The following is a 19,656-nucleotide window of genomic DNA, read 5'->3' as shown; positions in this document are numbered from 1 at the left end:
TTACTTTTCTGCTCTTATTAAAAAAAAAAAAAAAAAAAAGGGAACCTTATTCCAAATCGAGAGTGCCTGATTTAAAAAAAAAATCAAGACCTACACCAGTGACCAAACTGTTTTATCTGTTTTGGACTTGGAAACTTAATATTAAAAAGATTTTGAGACTGATGACCTGTTCTCCCTGTCTGAAATTAGATCAAATCAATAAAAAACCATCATACAGGTTTAAAAATGAATTCGGGCAGTAACAGGAAGCCAGTGCAATTTTCTCATGTAGGGAGTAATCCTATCAAATTTAGAGAAAGAAAATATTAACTTTACTGCAATATTTTGAATGGTTTGAAGTCTTTTCACAAAATATTTAGAACAACCTAGGTACACTATATTACAGTAATCAATTTGGAATAATATAGTAGCCTGCAACAGAAGAGTAATTAAGAACATAAGAAGTTGCCTCCGCTGATTCAGACCAGAGGTCCATCGCGCCCAGCGGTCCGCTCCCGCGGCGGCCCATCAGGCCCATTGCCTGAGCAGTGGTCCTTGACTATTTTTATAACCTATCTCTACTCCTATCCCTATAACCTAACCTCAATCCTTATCTGTACCCCTCAATTCCCTTGTTCTCTAGGAACCTATCCAAACCTTCTTTGAAGCCCTGTAACTTGTTCTGGCCTATCACAGCCTCTGGAAGTGTGTTCCACATATCCACCACCCTCTGGGTGAAAAAGTACTTCCTAGCGTTTGTTCTAAACCTGTCCCCTTTCAATTTCTCTGAGTGCCCCCTTGTACTTGTGCTTCCCTATAATCTGAAAAATCTGTCCCTGTCCACTTTTTCTATGCCCTTCAGGATCTTGAAGGTTTCTATCATGTCTCCTCTAAGTCTCCGCTTCTCAAGGGAGAATAGCCCCAGCTTTTTTAGCCTGTCAATATACGAGAGGTTTTCCATACCCTTTATCAGTTTAGTTGCTCTTCTCTGGACTCCCTCGAGTACTGCCATGTCTTTCTTGAGGTACGGTGACCAATACTGGACACAGTACTCCAGATGTGGGTGCACCATTGCGCGATAAAGTGGCAGGATGACTTCCTTCGTCCTGGCCGTGATGCCCTTCTTAATGATTCCAAGCATTTTGTTTGCTTTCCTTGAGGCTGTGGCGCACTGTGCCGATGCCTTCAGTGTTGTGTCCACTATTACTCCCAGGTATCTTTCAAGGTTACTTACCCCCAGCAGTGATCCCCCCATTTTGTAGCTGAACATCGGGTTCTTTTTTCTTACATGCATGACCTTACACTTCCCTATGTTAAAGCTCATTTGCCACTTTTTGGCCCACTCTTCCAGTGTCGTCAGATCCTTTTGGAGATTTTCGCAGTCTTCCGTTGTTTCAACCCTGCTGTATAGTTTGGTGTCGTCTGCAAATTTAATGACCTTACATTTTGTTCCCGCCTCCAGGTCATTTATAAATATATTGAACAGGAGCGGTCCCAACACCGACCCCTGCGGCACCCCGCTCGTGACCCATTTCCAATCTGAGTAGTGACCCTTCACTCCAACCCTCTGTTTTCTGCCTGCCAGTCAGTTTTTGATCCATCAGTGGACCTCCCCTTGTACCCCGTGGTTCCATAGTTTCTTAAGCAGTCTTTCGTGTGGTACCTTGTTGAAGGCCTTTTGGAAGTCAAGGTAAATGATGTCTATGGATTCCCCTTTATCCACCTGTCTGTTCACCCCTTCAAAGAAGTGTAATAAGTTAGTGAGGCGTGACCTACCCTTGCAGAAGCCATGCTGACTCGATTTAAGCTGTCCATTGGTTTCGATGTGTTCACAGATGCTGTCCTTGATCAGCGCTTCCATCATCTTTCCCAGGACCGAGGTCAAGCTCACCGGCCTGTAGTTTCCCGGGTCGCCCCTCAAACCCTTCTTGAAGATTGGCGTGACATTTGCTATTTTCCAGTCCTCTGGGATCTCTCCAGTTTTTAAGGATAGGTTGCATATTTGTCGAAGTGGCTCTGCTATTTCGTTCCTTAGTTCCTTGATTCCTCAAAATATTTACGATCACCCTCAATCTTCTTAGCATAACAAAAACTTTTTTAGTAACCAATTTAACTTGGTGGTCCATGGAAAGAAGATTATCAATTGCCCTCCCAAGACTCTTGCCTGCATATCAAAATTATAATTTCTATTATCTAAACATGACAGCACATTATTTCTAACAAGGAAATTTGGTCTTATCTGTATTGATCTTTAATTTATGTGAAACTACCTAAGCCTCCACACTATCAATAATTAACTTTAGGGGCTGATACAGGAACGCATCTACCAGACAGCGATATCTGACATTGAAAACCTTAAACAGCGTCTCATCTCTGTTTGAGATGAGCTGAAGCAGAGCGTTGTTGACAAGTCTATAGATCAGTGGTGGCCAAGGATAAGGGCACACCTTCATGCAAAGGGAGCGCACTTGGAAAGTCTGCTTAATTGAAACATTACATTTTGACCCTACATTTTTCTGCAAGATACACCATACAGCTTTTTGATGTGTTTTTATTTAGTTCACAATTCATTTTCATAAGGCAGTGTGGTGTGGTGGGAAATATTTACAACATTTTACATCAACTTTATTCAGGACACGATGAACTAAATTTCATAAGAATTGGCCAAGTTCTGTGGAAGGAAAGACAAAAAAATTTTGGTGTGTTTTTTTTGGTTCACAGTGTAGGAGGCTATTAAGTGATGTGACTACATCACACCATTTTTGCACAAACTTCACTGGCTACCAGTACAATACAGAGCTAAATTTAAAACTCCATGTCTGATCTTCAATGGCCCTCAAAGGAAATGGTCTAGGGTACTTGAACAGGATCTCCCTCTACACAACTTCAAGGTCACCAAGGTCTTCCCAAGAAGAATCTCTAACTACATCCTCTCTGAAGAATATCACACAAATGTGATACCCGGCAGTGAGCCTTCTCTGGAGTAGCCCCCCACACTCTGGAATACACTGCCTGAAAGGCTTCACTTAACACACTATTATCTCTACTTCAGGAAGCAGATGAAATCATGGCTCTTCACCCATGGCTTTAATGGAAGAAGTAACTAACTTGCTAGTCACAAACACAAGGAGTAACTCTTGGCTGCATAGCACATACTATAGCAGGGCATGTTTATCTTCTACCCTAGATGAGATAATTTTCAAGCATCACTCTGACCTCATGACAACCTTCTTCAAATTAGTCCCTTATTTTCTAAATTCTGTTATTCTCTCTTTTAACTAAACACTCCTTTGCTTACACCCTATGCCGTCTACTAAAATGTTGTATCGTGCATTGTGTTGAAACATAGAAACATGATGGCAGATAAAGGCCAAATAACCCATACAGTCTACACATCTACAGCATCCACTATCTCCTAAGCTCCTTAAGGGATCTCATGTGCCTGTTCCATGTTCTCTTGAATTCAGACACAGTCTTTGTCTCTACCAACTCTACCAGGAGACTATTCCACGAATCTACCACCCTTTCTATAAAAATGTATTTCCTTAGATTACTCCTAAGCCCATCACCTCTTAATTCATCCTACATCCTCCGATTCCAGAGCTTTATTTCAAATGAAAGAGACTCGCCTTATGAGCATGTATGCCATGTACGTATTTAAACATCTCTATCATCTCCCCTCTCTCCCCTTTCCTCCAAAGTATACAGTACATATTAAGATCTTTAATTCTGTCCCCATACAGCTTTATGATGAAGACCACCGATCATTTTAGCAGCCTTCCTCTGGACCAACTCCATCCTGTTTATATTTTTTGAAGGTGTGGTCTCCAGAATTGTACACAGTATTCTAAATGAGGTTTCACCAGAGTCTTATACAGGGGCATCAATACCCCTTCTTCCAACTGACCATACTCTCCCTATGCACACTAGCATCCTTCTAGCTTTCAACCTGTTTGGCCACCTAAAGATCATCATATACTATCACACCTCTTTTTTATTTTTAAATATATTTTATTAGACGTTTTCACACACAGTAAACAAGTCAAGCAACAATTCCACATAATCAAAATAGAGAACAAAACATTGCCAAACAGACTGTTACCATAAAAACAGCAATGAGAAACAGAACAATTGCAAAACAAAACCCACCCCCCTTCCTCCCACCCCAAACAATACTATCACACCTCTTTTGTTTGACATTATAATGTAGCATACTATGCCATACTTTGTATTGTAATCTGAATTTTTTTTGTGTGTGTGTTGCAATTGTCTATTGCTTGGGTTTAACTTATTTCTTGCAATACACTGCCTAAGTGAATGCCTTCAAAACAGTGGTAAATCCTAATAAAGTATCTTGATCCTGTTAACAATACCCTGTATATTTTGCATGTCTTTCTGTTAAAGTGCTCCTGAATATATTCAACCACAGTTAATTAATTAATTTATTCATTTACGGATTACTAGGTTAGTACAAAAATTTACATATATAATAAGAAATGCAAATGTAAAAAAAAAAATTAAACTTTTAAAGCAACATGACATGATTAACATACAAATAGCTTAACTGAAAAGATACATAATATTTTATATCCAACAGATTTGGATAAAGATAAATATCTGGTTACCTTATAGGAAAGCATTAGGCAATGAGAAAAATTATCTGATGAATTTTAGCTAGATGCCTTTGAATTGAGAGCTGTCAAGCTAAACCAAGTCATGCTTCTTATTAATCACATACATTTTTCCCAGGATGGACAAATCTTATGAAAATGAAATTTTAAGTATTTAAGTTAAGAGTTTATTTTTTAATTTTATTCCATTAGTAAAGAACAGTGTTTCTGAGTAATATGCTGAAAAGAGAGCCCAAGGAGGCCTCAACAACGAGACAATCAAGGCAAAACAAAGGAGCCATGAGGATGAAATGTCAATAATTCAGCCACAGGTATAAAGTTCAAAGTTCACGTTATTGATAGTAGTACTGCGAGGACTCGAAGACTCGACACTGACAGTGTTTCGGCATCTTTGCTTTTGTCAAGAGTCCTAATAGCTGGTTGTTCTATAACATAAATAGAGCATTCAATACAGGTCAAATTTAGAAGTGAGCAGGGAAATAACCAGGGTCGAGTCCTCACAGTGCCTCTATCAATAAAGTGAACTTTGAACTTTACACCCATGGTCTGACATCTCATCCTCACGACTCCTTTGTTGTGCTCTGAGTAATATGCACCAGGAATTGCCCCACTTTGTGTAAATAGATTTTTATCAATGGGCATGTCCACCATATATGTCAGAAGTCTCCCTCGCTTCTGCATCGTCTCCAGCATAGGGCGGAGTCTGTACCATAAATCTTTTGTAATTTATACAGTGTATAATACTATCTGTAGTACATTTTTGTTACCATTTTCTATATAATTCAGAAATTTTTAATAATTATGAGAATACTGCATACTTACAAGTACATTCACTCTGCAGCTCCTCAATATCTCTCCTCTTTTATCTCTCCCTATACTCCTCCCCAGGAACTCCATTCAACAGGTACATCTCTCTTATCTGTACCCATCTCTTCTATTGCCAACTCTAGACTACATTACTTCTCTCTTGCTGCATCATAGGTCTGGAACAGACTGAGTCAGTGCATTAAGCTCTGTCCCTGCCGGTAATCAAATCCAAGCTAAAATCCCATTTTCTCAAGGTTGCTTTTAACCCCCACTCGCTTGTAAAGCACCCATGTCTGAGAAACTCCCTGACCTCCTACTTGTCCTGTTTGTTTGATTCAATTGTAAGCTCTACTGAGCAGGGACTGTCTCTTGAATGTTTTAAAGCGCTGAGTATGTCCAGCGGTGCTACAGAAATGATAAGTAGTAGTAGTAGTAAAGGGAATTCAGTATCTTAACACAAAGCAGTCAAACCTGCAAATGCAACGTACATTTTTACAAATGTAAATACATAGTTCTAGCTACAATTTATGCTTACACTGTCAGGGCTGCTCTTCAGTGCTGCCACTAAAAGATCGGCTCCGAACGTGATTCCTCAGTTGCTCTATTAGCTCAGGATTCTGCTGTTGTATCTGTTGTGCAAACTGTTGTCCACTGCATTAATAGTTTTACATAAGTCAGTTAGTGAAAAATAACCATTCCAATGACACAGAAATAAAAAGTCTTGATAGTAACATTAAGAGATACACTACAAAAAAATTAACTATTGCAACTTTGATAGGTACACAGTAAACATATGCTCTTTCTTGAACCAAGTTAATTAAAAAAAAATTGTGAGATAGGTCTGACTAAATCCTATCTTTTGTAGATTATGAAAAGGTAAACACTTACGCTTGTATAAGGCTTGACAAGTCCGTGAGGCCACCAACACCTGCAGCAGGGCCAGCAGTAGCGTTTGACATCATCCCCGACATTCTAGAACAATTGAATATTCATTGGTACTTCCTTCTCCATCCCCACTGGTAGTAAAAACAGACTCTTGATGTGTACATACTTACAGTTGTTGAACTTGTGGATTTTGCATTAAACTTGCTGCCTGGAAAAGAGAGAAGGAACCTTCAGTTACACAAATACAGTACTCCCCTGATATTCGCAGGGGTTCCATTCCAGGAACCCCCGCGAATGCTGAAAAACCGCGAGGGAAACAGGAGAGGGCAGCTGGAGCGCCAGCGAGTGAAGGAAATCACTCACAGTATGCTCCGACCGCCTCACCAATCAGGAGCTGCATGTCAAAGCAGCTCCTGATTGGTGAGGCCCGACTTTCGTGGAGGAAGAGTCGGTCAGAGCATACCGCGAGTGATTTCCTTCACTTGCCGATGCTCCAGCTGCTCTCTCCTGCCTCTCCTGCCCGATCATTCGCGGTCGGAAAATACTGCAAATGACTGGGACCACGAATCGCCAACCGCGAATGATCGGGGGAGCACTGTAGTTGGACTGCATACAGTCAGGCTCACTCAATTAGTAGTGGCAGCAGCACAGGACAATGACAGGGGAACATGAGGTGGTGTCAATACAGAAATTAATTTCTTGTTCTGTCTTGGATCTATTGTAAGCTCTTTTGAGCAGGGCCTGTCTCTTACATGTTGTACAGTGCTGCCTGTCTAGTAGCACTATAGAAATGATAAGTAGTATAGTAGTAGAAGTAAACATTTGCACTCTCTAGTGCCCACTCATTTCATCTGAAGCCACACCCCTCCCCCCCAAAAAAAAAGAAATAATAAAATTAGTTCTGGCTACATCACTGGACAAGTTGGCTCAAAGAATCCAATATAACAAGACTGATCACTTTTTGGTCAACAAAGTGACCCTGATTCTTGCAAACTGCTTGTAAAGTCACATAAAATGTGTGTTTGTGGATGGGCTGTGAGTAGAGAAAGATAGAAACCAATAAAACATACTTCGAGAGATAAAGAGTATCACAGTCTTTTACGTGAACAAATCACTTCACCCACATCCTTTGTTAATATACCTGCATCCAATCAATGATTCTTATTTTAAATTTACTCACTCACCTTTCAAAATCTGAGTTTAATGTGAATTATAAAGTCAGATACAGTGATGTGGGAATGCCGAGAGATCACAGATTTTTCTTCTACACGTGGTGTATTGTTTCAAGCCACCTGGGAACCATTTTAGTCCACCATGACTCTATATACATGGAGTTGTATTCTGAATTGTTGAAGCTGTTTTCTGACTTAATCCTTACTTCAGAGACTAGTTTGGACTATATGTGGGGATGGGGACGGGATTGTTCATTGCAGTATTTCATTTTTTTTTTTATTGTAAAACTGAGCTTTGCATTGCCTGGAAGAGTGTATTGTGTCTTTGCTCTATCTAGCTCAATAAAAATTATTGAACATAAAGTCAGATACAGTTGATAGGTTCCGTCCTAAGAAGGCTTACAGACTGAGTTTATATCTGAGGTAACGGAGTAGAAATGATGTATCAAAGTTACAAGTTGAATCAATAGGTGAACACTGAACCCTGGCTTCTCTGGTTCTCCACTTATAGCTCTAACCAGGAGACTACGCTTCTACTCCATGCCTCTCCCTCCCCTCTTTTTCTTTTTCTCATCTCTCACAGTCCCCCCAGTAAATCCACTAAGCCCCTCTTATGTTCTTATGTTCTCTCTTTCCTCTCCCAGATGTTTCATATAAATTCCCTGCCAATTACCCCACCCATACCTCTCTCATTACCACAGAATTAAGTTGGCAGGAAGTGCAAGTAGGTTTGCCTTCTTCCCTACCACCTGGAGCTCAACTAAAACTTTGAAATTGATGAATTCCACACTTCTACACAATTCAAAACACCAGCCAGGTGACATAGGAAGAGGACATGGCCTAAGGCAATAACACTCTCTTCCTCTTGCTAGCTCAGATGGGTGACAAGCTGCTAATCTAGTCAGGCAGGATGGGCTCCTCCAGGTCACTTCAGTGAACGAGGTAAATTAAAGATAATGCCTCTTGGTGTAAGTTTGTAGATCTAACATAGCACAAATAAAATAAAATTCTTTATTTATAGGGGACCTCCTTGAAGAAGCCATAGGGTGAAACATGTTAAAATGATTTGTCCTCCATCTGATGTTGAAATCCAGAACAGCTTAAGCATAAGTTAAGTGGCTATATTTATGACTAAAATTTACATACAAATATGTAAGCATTAAGTTCAAAGGAAGATTTTTGAAATGAAAGTTAAAAAATAACAGACTGAATAATGACTTTAGTACGCCGATTCTTGTGAAGCACAAAAGTATAGCTCATGAGAGGCCATGAGAAGTGTCTAAAGGAGATCCGTGTTTAAAGGAGTTTGAGACTATTTTTGGTACTGTTTATTTGAAGCACTGTCAAAAATATAGCAGTACAATTCATATAGAAAAGGACTGTTGGAGTATAACTATTGCATCAAGTTTCATCCTGGCATGATAGATCTTCAAGGGCCCACTAGTCCACCTCCTCTTCTTCCTCCCAGGTCCTGACTAGGTCAAAGATTCTTCCTCCTCCTGCAGAGGAGCCCCATAGTATGCATACTCAAGCATCTAACATTGCACCCATAAACACAGCCAGTGCATAAACTGTTCTATAGTATACATACTGTAAAGAAGAGGGAGGAGTAAGAATGTAATACAGTTCCTCCAGTTTACTACAGCAGCCTGAAGTTTAACTTACTTGAGATGGAAAAAAAACAAAAATTAATAGAAAAAACTTCAGTGCCCTCATAATTTCCTCCTGATTGCAAACAGTACATGCTCCTCTCTTATCCTTCCTCATACTCATCTTCAAAATGAAAGACGAGGGTAACACAATACATCTCAACTCACCATGCTAACAAAGGCTGGGTTGTTTATCAGACTTGCCATGTCAAAACCCCATCCAGTCCCAGTCTGAAAATAGATGAGATCTGAAAATTAGTAAACCCAAAGTCCTTTAAAAAAAAAAATCAAGCAGAAAAACATCCTAGAAAAAAACCCCAAATTCATAAATAACTCACCGGACTAGAAGCTTCTCTTAATTTCTGCTCAGCTACTTTTAGATTTGATTTATAAGAGTCATTTTCTGGATCTAAATTCAGTGCCTTTTGATAACTGGCAATCGCTTCTTCATATTTATTCATAGCAGCCAGAGCCAGCCTAAAGAACAGAACATTTTTAAACAGAGCAGAACACCTGTACAAAGTATATTAGTTCATAAGTAAGGGTGAACAAAACCAAGACAACAATTTATGAGTAGAATGGACTAGGCAAAATTTATTCTGCGTTTTTACTAATAAGTGACTGCAGGAACTAAGTGAAGATATAGAGAAATTTGAAGCAGTTATGAGTTAAATCCTGTTAACACGACGCATCATAAAATAATTTAAAACAGATAAATGTTACAATGAATAATATCCACAATTAATACAAAAAGGTCAAATTTCAGAGTTCCTGAAAATCCAGCAATCTAAAAGAAGTAGTCTTATGCAAGGACATTTAAACAAAAAAAATATTTCCTAGGTCATGCAGAATGACATCTCAAAATTACTTAAGAAAATAAAATTTTATAGGCTTTAAAAAAAAAAAATAAATAAAAATTCAGTCATTACAGAATCTCAGGACTCTGGAAAATATGAAATAAACTGGATGGACTCCTAGAGGGAAATTCTGTAAGGGATGTCTAAAGTTAGGTGCCTAACTTAAATTATTTTAGTTAGTTATTTTAATTATTTTTAGTTATTTAGTTATTTAATAGCCCATGCTGTCCTTTTATTTTACCATAGGACATTACAGCATCAACTACCATTGAAAGTGTTTATTATTTTTACACATTGTGTTTTCATGATATCTGAGTCATTTGTGGCAATAATTGATTGTGTCATTAAAACCCAATATTAAAAAAAATCTAGGCACTGCTAGGCACCTCCTAGAACTAGTGGCTAACACCTGGTGCCTAGTGGCACTTAGTGATGCTGCATGCCTAAGTAGGTGTGTTTAGGGGCAGAGCTGGCCTTAGGCATCACTAAGCACTGAACAGAAATTGCCCTTCCTCTCAGACTTGGCCGAGTGTCTCCCTCCCCCCTTCCTAAAGGCCTCCCTGAGCCTATTTTATAATCCTGGTGTTCTAAGAGTGTAGTTGAGGGAGGAGTGGTCCCCAGTTCTTCCTGCCCATTCCAACACTGCTCTAAAAACAGCATGATGGCTGAAACGGTTCTACCTACCAAGACCTGGACAATTGAAATAATCACTTTAGTACTTATTTCCATGCAGTGCTGTCAACTCTAACAATACGAATCATTTCTGGTGTTCTTTATAGACAACTGCAATGAGTTTGGAAGTGGATATGTAAGTTTCATGAGCTTAACTTTGTGTACACCTTTCTTATCCATTTGGCATAATAGAACCTTTCTTCTGGGAATTGATAACCCATTTTCTATGATGGGAAAAAAAAGGTACAATGTACTTGCTTCATGTACTTACCAATGCTGATTTATTAAGCTCTTCTCAGCCTTACAGGAAGAGTATCCCCTCATGATAAATGTGCATATCTACAATTATATCAACATGTCTCCATGTTGCCAGTAGCCCTTTTAACCTCTGACATACATGAACTCTTGTTGTCTACCTTTAGCTTGGGGTTTCAAATGAAGGTCCTTTTGCGATTTCACCACATGCATCTGAAGGAATTTTCACCCATGTTGAATTATGAAGCTCCTAAGGATCAATGGGCCTGACATTTCATGGTTCAGTAACCAGAGCTAGATTAATGGGTAGGCCCTGTAGGCACGTGCCTAGGGCCCAAAGTTGTCAGGGGGGCCCCGCTGAAGAAACAGAGGACTCGGGTTTTTATAGGGTTTTTGTTCTTTTGGCAATGCAGGCCACCTGGGAAAGATCAGCAGCGCTGCCTCCTCCCCGGGACAGATCATCCCCCCCGAAAGATTGGCAGCACCAGGTGATCGACAACACCAGCCCCACCCCCTCCTGGCATCGGCAGCAATACGTCACGTCAGAGGGGAATGGACAGGCAGACACTGAGAGTTGCTGTAAGGTCCCGCAATGACTGCATCTGCTGGCTCTGATCAGGGAAGAAGTAAGTGATGTCGTAGGGGGTGGACCGGCAGATGCAGTCATCACGGGACCTTGCAGCAACTCCCCCCGATGTCACTTACTTCCTGAGCAGAGCCGGCAACTGAAGTCATCGCAGGACCTTGCTTCACAGCATTGGTTAGTTTGGCGGGAGAGAGAAAGGAGCACAGAAGAGTGGTAGAGGAAGAGAAAGGGCCAGGGTGGTATGGAAGGGTGGTGTCTGAGCAGAGCCTCTTGAAAGGCATCCACAACCTCCCTACTTCTTTCCGATTCCACAGACGGAACTTTCCAGTCCACATTCAGCAGGTTGAAATCTCCCAACAGCAGCACCTCCTCTTTCTTTCCAAACTTTTGGATATCCACAATCAGATCTTTATTAATTTGCTACGACTATACCCACGTAGATAGAAGTTCCATCTTCTCTTTTCAGAGCGATCTATATCACTTCTTCCTCTCCCCAGGTACTTTGCATTTCAGTCACTTGGATATCGATCTTTACATAGAGAGCTACTCCTTCACCTTTTTGACCATCTCTGTCCTTCCTAAAAAGATTATATCCCAGAATGTTTGCATCCCATCCATGTGATTCACTGAACCATGTCTCTGTGATAGCAACAATATTCAAGTCAAGGTTTATTGTTTATTTTTCTGTTTGTCACTCAATACAAATTGTTTCAACTTAAAACAATATGGATTCTGAACTGGTGAATAGGGGGTTAAAAGCAGCCTCAAAAAGGTGGGCTTTTAGCATAAATTTGAATAAGGATAGAGATGGAGCAGTAGTACTAACTCAGGAAGTCCATTCCAGGCATAAGGTACAGCAAGATAAAAGGAATGGAGTCTGAAGTGTGGCAGTGAAGGAGGTGATTATAGATAGAAGAGATTTTATGAAATGAATGGTGTTCTCAGGAGTGGTATAGGGAGAAACGAAAAGAGAGATAGGAGCTGCATAACAAATCCACTTGTAAGTCAGCAAGAGGAGTCTGAAGTGTATACAGAAATGGATAGGGAGAAATTAAGTTACTAGAGGAGAGGGATTATGTGAGTGTAGCAATCCTGTTGGAAGATATGAGATGTACCGTAACATCTGGGATCGATTGAAGGGGAGATGTTTTAGTGGGAGCCATGTGAGAAGCAAGTTGAAGTCATCTATATATGAGGTGATGGATATCAGCATATGAGTCTTGGTAGCATGATCAGAAAGGAAGGAAGGAATTCTGGTGATGTTATAGAAAAAGAAACAATGGTTTAGCAGTCTGTTGGACACATGCAGAGAAAGAGAGACAGGCGTCAAAGATAACCCCAATGCGTTAACTTCAAAGTCCAACCCAATCAATTTGCAAAGATGAGATATGGTTTTTCTTTTGTTTGGTATTCGTGCATGCAGGTGTGACAAAAAAAAGTGTAATTATGTTGTTTTTACTATTTATTTGCTTAATATGTTGTTCTTTGACATGTGCTAACAATTGTACGAGTGGGTTATACATTTTCTAAATTAAATAAAAATACTGGGAGATAATAGATCCACAAATGGCATGTACTGGGTCAGATGTAATCAAAGACAGAATATGAATTCAGGGACAATGCTATAATATTAAGATGAGTGCCATAACTCATAGAACTAGAGTTAGAGGGCATTTCTTTTGACCTACCCCATTCTCCCATAGGCTTTGCTGTAGTTTGGATCTATTGCTATTGCTCTTTCGCAGTCTTTAATTGCTTCACTGCAGTTGCCTAACTTGCTCTGAGCAGCCGCCCTGAAAAGCAAAAATAATTTGATTATTACACAAAACCACATCTGAATACCCAGCCTGAATAACATGGTCACCAGAATCAGAAAACACCATGTTCTACCCAGCTCATAGAGGAAGCAATACTTGCACAGCTGCTAGTGTACCTAAGCTGGAAAAAAATCTTATTTTTAGATGCTCTACAAATTGTACTTTCAGAACTACTCTGACTTCAAAGCCTTTAGGTTTCCTCATGAAGCAAAACTGCGTAGATCCTGTAGAAAGAGAAAACCTAGCAGCAATTCCACATTAGATTTACATAATTTTCATATGGTTAAACATAGTTTTGCTTGCATAAGAAGTCATTTTATTAAAGAATTTAGGGCTCTTTTCATTAAGCTGCGGTATCGGTTTTAGCGCACGCTTAGCTCACACTACAGTGCCACGCACGCTAGACGCTAATGCCTCCATTGAGCTGGCGTTAGTTTTTCCGTGTAGCATGGGGGTTAGCGCGCGCTAAAAACGCTACCGCAGCTTAGTAAAAGGAGCCCTAAGTCTTCAAGTTTCAAGTTTATTATAGAATATGATTAATCGCATATTCCAAATTCTAGGAGATTTACAAATCGATAAAAATTACAGAGTTAGGGGAAACAAATGTAACTAACAAAAAAACTAAATCTACTAAATGTAATAAAAAACCAACTTATACAAACATAATAAAACACAAGGAAAGGTTAGGAAAGAAATACAATCTGATTATAAAGAAAAACAATTAAGGTTAAAAACAATAGGAAAGGGAAAGAGAAAACTATTCTGTATGCATCTGAATTAATATCATTTTGTTCTTTTTCTCTCTTTGCTTTCATTATCTCAGGTCTCTTGCCTTGTTTCCTTTTCTTTCTGGTTTTCTCTCCTTATTCCATCCTAATAAAATATGTCACTACTTCCCTTTTGCTGCATTTTGCTCTCACATCTCTCTGATCTTGCATTTCCTCCTTGCCTCCATCTTCACCTGTTCCTTCATACTCCTGTCTTAGGACCCAGGATAACAAGATCGCTGCAGCTGTTTGTCTTTTCACCACTATGACTGTCCTCATCCTTCTAAGTCAGGGATCTCAAAGTCCCTCCTTGAGGGCCGCAATCCAGTCGGGTTTTCAGGATTTCCCCAATGAATATGCATTGAAAGCAGTGCATGCACATAGATCTCATGCATTTCCATTGGGGAAATCCTGAAAACCCGACTGGATTGCAGCCCTCAAGGAGGGACTTTGAGACCCCTGTTCTAAGTGTAGTGTGGCTGCCCTTACTGTGAGATGCACAATGTTGGAAGCAGGGTCAGGGCACGGTTAGAGTAAAGGGGATGGGACTTGAGATTTATTTATTCATTCAATTTTCTATACCATTTTCAAGGGAGCTCAGAACGATTTACATGAATTTATACATACTGAGTTTTACAATCAAAGTAGTTTACATATTTTAGACAGTAGAGTGCATGCAAATCTATTCATGTATATTTATTGGGGATGTCCTGAAAACCTGATGGGATGAGGACTGAGTTGAGAAGCACTGCACTAAATAGTACTTAAGAGGTAAGTTTGTAAAACATTTTCTATATGTAAAGCATGTTTTACCTGCAGAAAAAGGCTCTCTGAAAATTTTGTTGCTCACGAGATGACACATGAACTGGCATTCCAGGGGGCATAGTTTAGGTAGAGTTGCAATATATGCATATACTATCTAAAATACATATGTACAACTTTCATGTATTTTTGATACAAAGCTTAATCTATACTTTTTTTTAAAATTTCTTTATTCATTTTAAAGCCATAAGTAAGTGCAAAATAAAATATAATCATATAATTCTATAAAAGCACTTAAATACAATTACAATTATAATCTAAGACAAAAAGATTATCACCCCCCCTCCCCCCCCCCCCATAATTATATCTAAGAACTACACTCTAATTGAGAATTGAAAAATAGATTCCAACCCGCCCTCCCACCCACTCAGGACATAATCAGCAATCACTCTTTGCAAAATTTTGTCAATGGCTCTCACATCTTCAGAAACTTCTTATAATATCCCTGATGTATGGCCATATTACGTTCCATCTTAAAAATATGACAGAGAGACTCCCACCAAAAGGAATAGTTCAGTCTATCCCAGCTTTTCCAATTCCTTAGAATAAGCTATATGGCAATCCCTGTCATAATAAATAGAAGTTTATTATTATGGGATGATATTTGGCTTTTAGCTCTCATCATAGCGCCAAATAGCACAGTGTCATATGTTAGTGCCACTGGATTTTCCATTACTTTGTTTACCTGATCCCAAATGAATCTCCAAAACTGAAGTATCAAGGGACAATAAAATAATAAATGATCTAATGTCCCAGGTTCGAGTTGACAGTGCCAACACCTATTAGACTTGAAACTATCTAATTTCTGTAACCGAACTGGGGTCCAAACTGCTTTATGTAACAAAAAAAAACAAGTTTGTCTCATAGAAGCAGACACCGTACATCTCATCCTCCTAGTCCAAATTTGTGGCCGTTGAGATGCAGTAATCTGATGCTTAATCTATACTAAATTTTGAGACTGATTATTAGATCTGGTAGAGGAGTCAGATTTGGTGATTTATGATTGCTTGTCACTATTCTTCTGTCAATGAAGGTCCTCTTTTATATATATCTAAATTATATAAGTAGAGAATAGCATTATTGGCAGCTACTTTCTGAAAAGAGAGAAAAGAGGGAAGGGGACATTCTCTTTCTGGGAGGACAGGAGAATAGAACCCATCTTTCTGAGAGGAGTGAAGAGGAGAAGAGATGACATATCTCTAGGTTAAGTATACATTATTTTGCTCTGAGTTTTGATAAGTTTGGGGATAAAAGCTAAATATATATAGTTTAGATCTTAAAAGAGCAAATTTTACTTAGCTAGTCTACATAGAATAAAAGCTGATACCTGAACTGATGCCGCTAAAGAAATCTACTATTGCAGCATTTAATTTTCAAAAGGGAAGAAATGGTTAAAAAGAAGCTAAAAGGATCAGTGCAAAGGTTAGGATTGTAAACCAGTTGTGGATGTTAAAAATACCATAACGGAAGCCCAGACCAGATGTATTCCACATATTAACAAAGGTGGAAAGAAGAGAAAACGAGAGCTGGCATGGTTAAAAAGTGAAGTGAAAGAGGCCGAGACAAAAAAACATCCTTTAAAGAATGTAAAAAGGATCTAAATCAGGCCTGCACAACTTCGGCCCTCGCCAGGCCAGGTTTTCCAAATGAATATGCATGAGATCTATTTGCATGCACTGCTTTCAATGCATATTCATTGGGGAAATCCCGAAAACCCGATTGGATTCGGCCCTCGAGGACCAGAGTTGTGCAGGCCTGATCTAAATGAAGAAAATAAGAAGAGACACTGGCAAGTTAGATGCAAAGCATTCGTAAAGAAAGCTAAGAAAGAATATGAAGAGAAATTTGCCAAAGAGACAAAAACTCATAGTAACAATTTTTTAGGTACATCAGAAGCAGAAAATCTGAGAGGAAATACATGGGACCGTTGGATGATCAAGGAGTAAAAGGGGCACTCAGGAAGGATAAGGCCATGGTGGAGAGACTGAATGGATTCTTTGCTTTGGTCTTTAGGAAGAAGCTAGCCGAACTGTTAATGGTTTTCAAGAGTGATGATGCGGAGGAACTGAAATAAATCTTGGTGAATCTGGAAGATGTATTAAGCCAAATCAACAAATTAAAAAGTGATAAATCAACTGGACTGGATGGTATACATCCCAGTGTACTAAAATAACTCAAACATGAAATTGCTGTTAATGATCAGTAACCTGCTACTACATACTTATTTCTATAGTGCTACTAGACATACGCAGTGCTGTACATCAAAATATAGAAGAGACAGTCCCTGCTCAAAAGAGCTTACAATGTAGTCAAGACAGACAAACTGGAAAAGAAGCTGCATCTATATACAGTGCTCAGGTGGGGGGATTACAGAGGGAATGATAAGACAGATACTGGTACTTAGCAGGTGGGTTGCACTTGGAATTAAAAGCAGCTTCAAGTGCACATGTTGACGACAGAATGCTCCAATGGTGAATCATAGCATAGAAAACATAGCATAGAAATCATAGCATAGAAAACACCTTTCAACATATGCACTGGAGCGTTATCAAACAGATCACCCCCCACTTTTCAGGGTGACAGGAAATCATTTTTATTATCCAGAGAACAATTTTGGATTTATTGTATACACTAACATCTTTCACGCCCCACAGCATGAATGATGCCGTGGAGTGGTTGACAGCCGGGACGTTTAGACATTAAGGTTTCATCTAAAGTAACATCCTGGTACCATTTGATTGGCTTAGAGGTGCTTCCCCATGACAATCTCTTGATTGAAAAGAGCGTTAGACTTCAGTCATTCACACACCACAATGATACGGAGAATGCAGCAGGATGTGCCCCTGAATTTCCCCCTGAGGAAGGAAACAAAACGGGGTACTTTGTAGGGCAATCAGCTGAGGCACCCTCTTAAGGAAATTATCGATCAACTGCGGACATTACAAGATAAGTTTCCCTTCAGATTTATGATTTATAAGGAGGAAACTTTCTTTTATCAAGACATGTGGATTTAAACAATTTTTTTCTGATTTTACACTATATATTTTTGATATCTTTATTTTATCTTTGCACACAGCACTTTTGGAAATGTAATAAATGTTCATAACATGGGAAGTTAATAAGTGATGTCTGCAGGTTAATCCTACAGTGCGCTTTAGGGTGCACATAAATTGTAGATAAGCCCTGGTGAACTCTCTAATCATTGGAAGGAGGTTCCCACAGACTGATATTCTCTGGTGTAAGTAATTGATAATCTTTTTTTTTTTTTTAAAAGAAGAGTAAATCTTACAGACAGCGTTCTGTGTGCAAATTGAGAGATACAGGAGTAAGTCTTTTGTATTAGTACATTTTGAGGGGACCCCTCTGATATAGTGTTAGGCTATATATATTTTTCCACTTTACCTACACCAAGGCCTCAAAAATGTATATGCATTTAACTAAGTCAAAAATAGGAGAGGTGAGGATGATTGTACAAACAAAATTTTCAGGGCTGAGAAGTCAAAGCAAAAAATATATATAACACAGAAAGAAGACTTCTCAGAAAAGAGGTCACAAACTTATTTTTAGAAAAAGATTCAGTTACTGTGAAGGACATTTAGGCATACACTCAGAATATGTGTAGTCCGACCAAGAGCCAAAGCTCCTATAGCCGAACCCACCGTCCCATCACTGTATATGGCTATTAAGTGTTCAAAATAAGGTGTTCTTCTGAAATATCTGACTGAATTTTTCAATGGCAGGAGGGATAAAGAAATCCTACTTAACTTAAATTTGTTGCATTTAACTGGGCATGAGCTTTTGGTATACCTACATATTATACATTATGTTGCAGCACAATTTTATGAAACCATTTGTGTGTGTGTAAAAAAAAAAAAAAAAGGCTTCACACGTAGAAAAAACTTTATTAAAAAAAAAGTACTTCCTACATTTCTGGGCCTGTATTTACTTATTCAGAAAAGACCTTGATATCTTTAGAATTTTCACTCATTCTATGCCTCTCTGGTCCTGAGTTCAGTTTACCAGGTCAGAAATAAATGGCATGATCCAAACTCAGTCCTTTAAGTCACTCATTTGGTTAGACCATCTATTTTCCAACTGCAGGGGTTAAGATACATAACTTGTATCTTTTTACTGTTGTGCAGGGGAGTAGCCATGGGTGGACCCAGGTAGGCAGGAGCTCACCCACTTTAGGCTTAGACCCACTCAGTAGCAATACACTTTTGGCAGAAATTGCCAAGCCCTGTAAGTTGAATACCTGTCCTGATGGTGCCTAAAATGTAGCAGCTCAACACAGCAGTCGGAAGCAGATACCTCTTGGTACCCACGAATGTTCAGTTTTTATGCATGCCGCATAAACCTGCACATGCCCAGAAGCCTAAGTATGTGCAGGCAACATCTGCTGCTACTGCAGACTGCTCAGGTGAACTGCAGAGTTCTGGGCACAATCGGGAGGTGGTCTTCACCTGGTTGGGCTAGAGAATGACACGGTGACAAAATTCATCACCGTTCCCGTCCCTGCAGATAACCGCGGGAAATAATCCCATGTCATTTTCTAGTGTCTATTTCAGTCCTTCTACACCAGCATTCTTCAAAGCAAAGCTTGCGGGTCAGTGGTTGTGCTTATGTGAGCCAAGGATAATGAAGCCATTGTGACATCACTGATGTAATTGGTTCTTAGGCACTGGTGGAATGAGGCATTATGACATCACAATATCTGTCATTCTGTAGTGTCTATTTCAACCTCGGTCCTTCTACAC

General features: G+C 39.4%; 1 protein-coding gene across 1 annotated transcript in view; it reads right to left on the bottom strand.

Annotated features, from left to right (window-relative positions):
- SGTB (small glutamine rich tetratricopeptide repeat containing beta) overlaps positions 1-19,656 on the bottom strand; it is a 50,758-nt gene that overhangs the window by 2,244 nt on the left and 28,858 nt on the right. The window contains exons 6-11 of the mRNA XM_033930114.1: positions 13,182-13,286; positions 9,462-9,600; positions 9,292-9,354; positions 6,473-6,510; positions 6,306-6,389; positions 5,953-6,068 (exon numbers count right to left, since the gene is read on the bottom strand). Of these exons, the coding sequence (XP_033786005.1) occupies positions 5,957-6,068; positions 6,306-6,389; positions 6,473-6,510; positions 9,292-9,354; positions 9,462-9,600; positions 13,182-13,286 (541 nt within the window). The 3' untranslated portion in view covers positions 5,953-5,956. The remainder of the gene's footprint in view (positions 1-5,952; positions 6,069-6,305; positions 6,390-6,472; positions 6,511-9,291; positions 9,355-9,461; positions 9,601-13,181; positions 13,287-19,656) is intronic.

This window comes from Geotrypetes seraphini, chromosome 1, assembly GCF_902459505.1.
Source record: "Geotrypetes seraphini chromosome 1, aGeoSer1.1, whole genome shotgun sequence".
NCBI lineage: Eukaryota > Metazoa > Chordata > Amphibia > Gymnophiona > Dermophiidae > Geotrypetes > Geotrypetes seraphini.
This window is presented reverse-complemented; position numbering and strand designations above follow the sequence as displayed.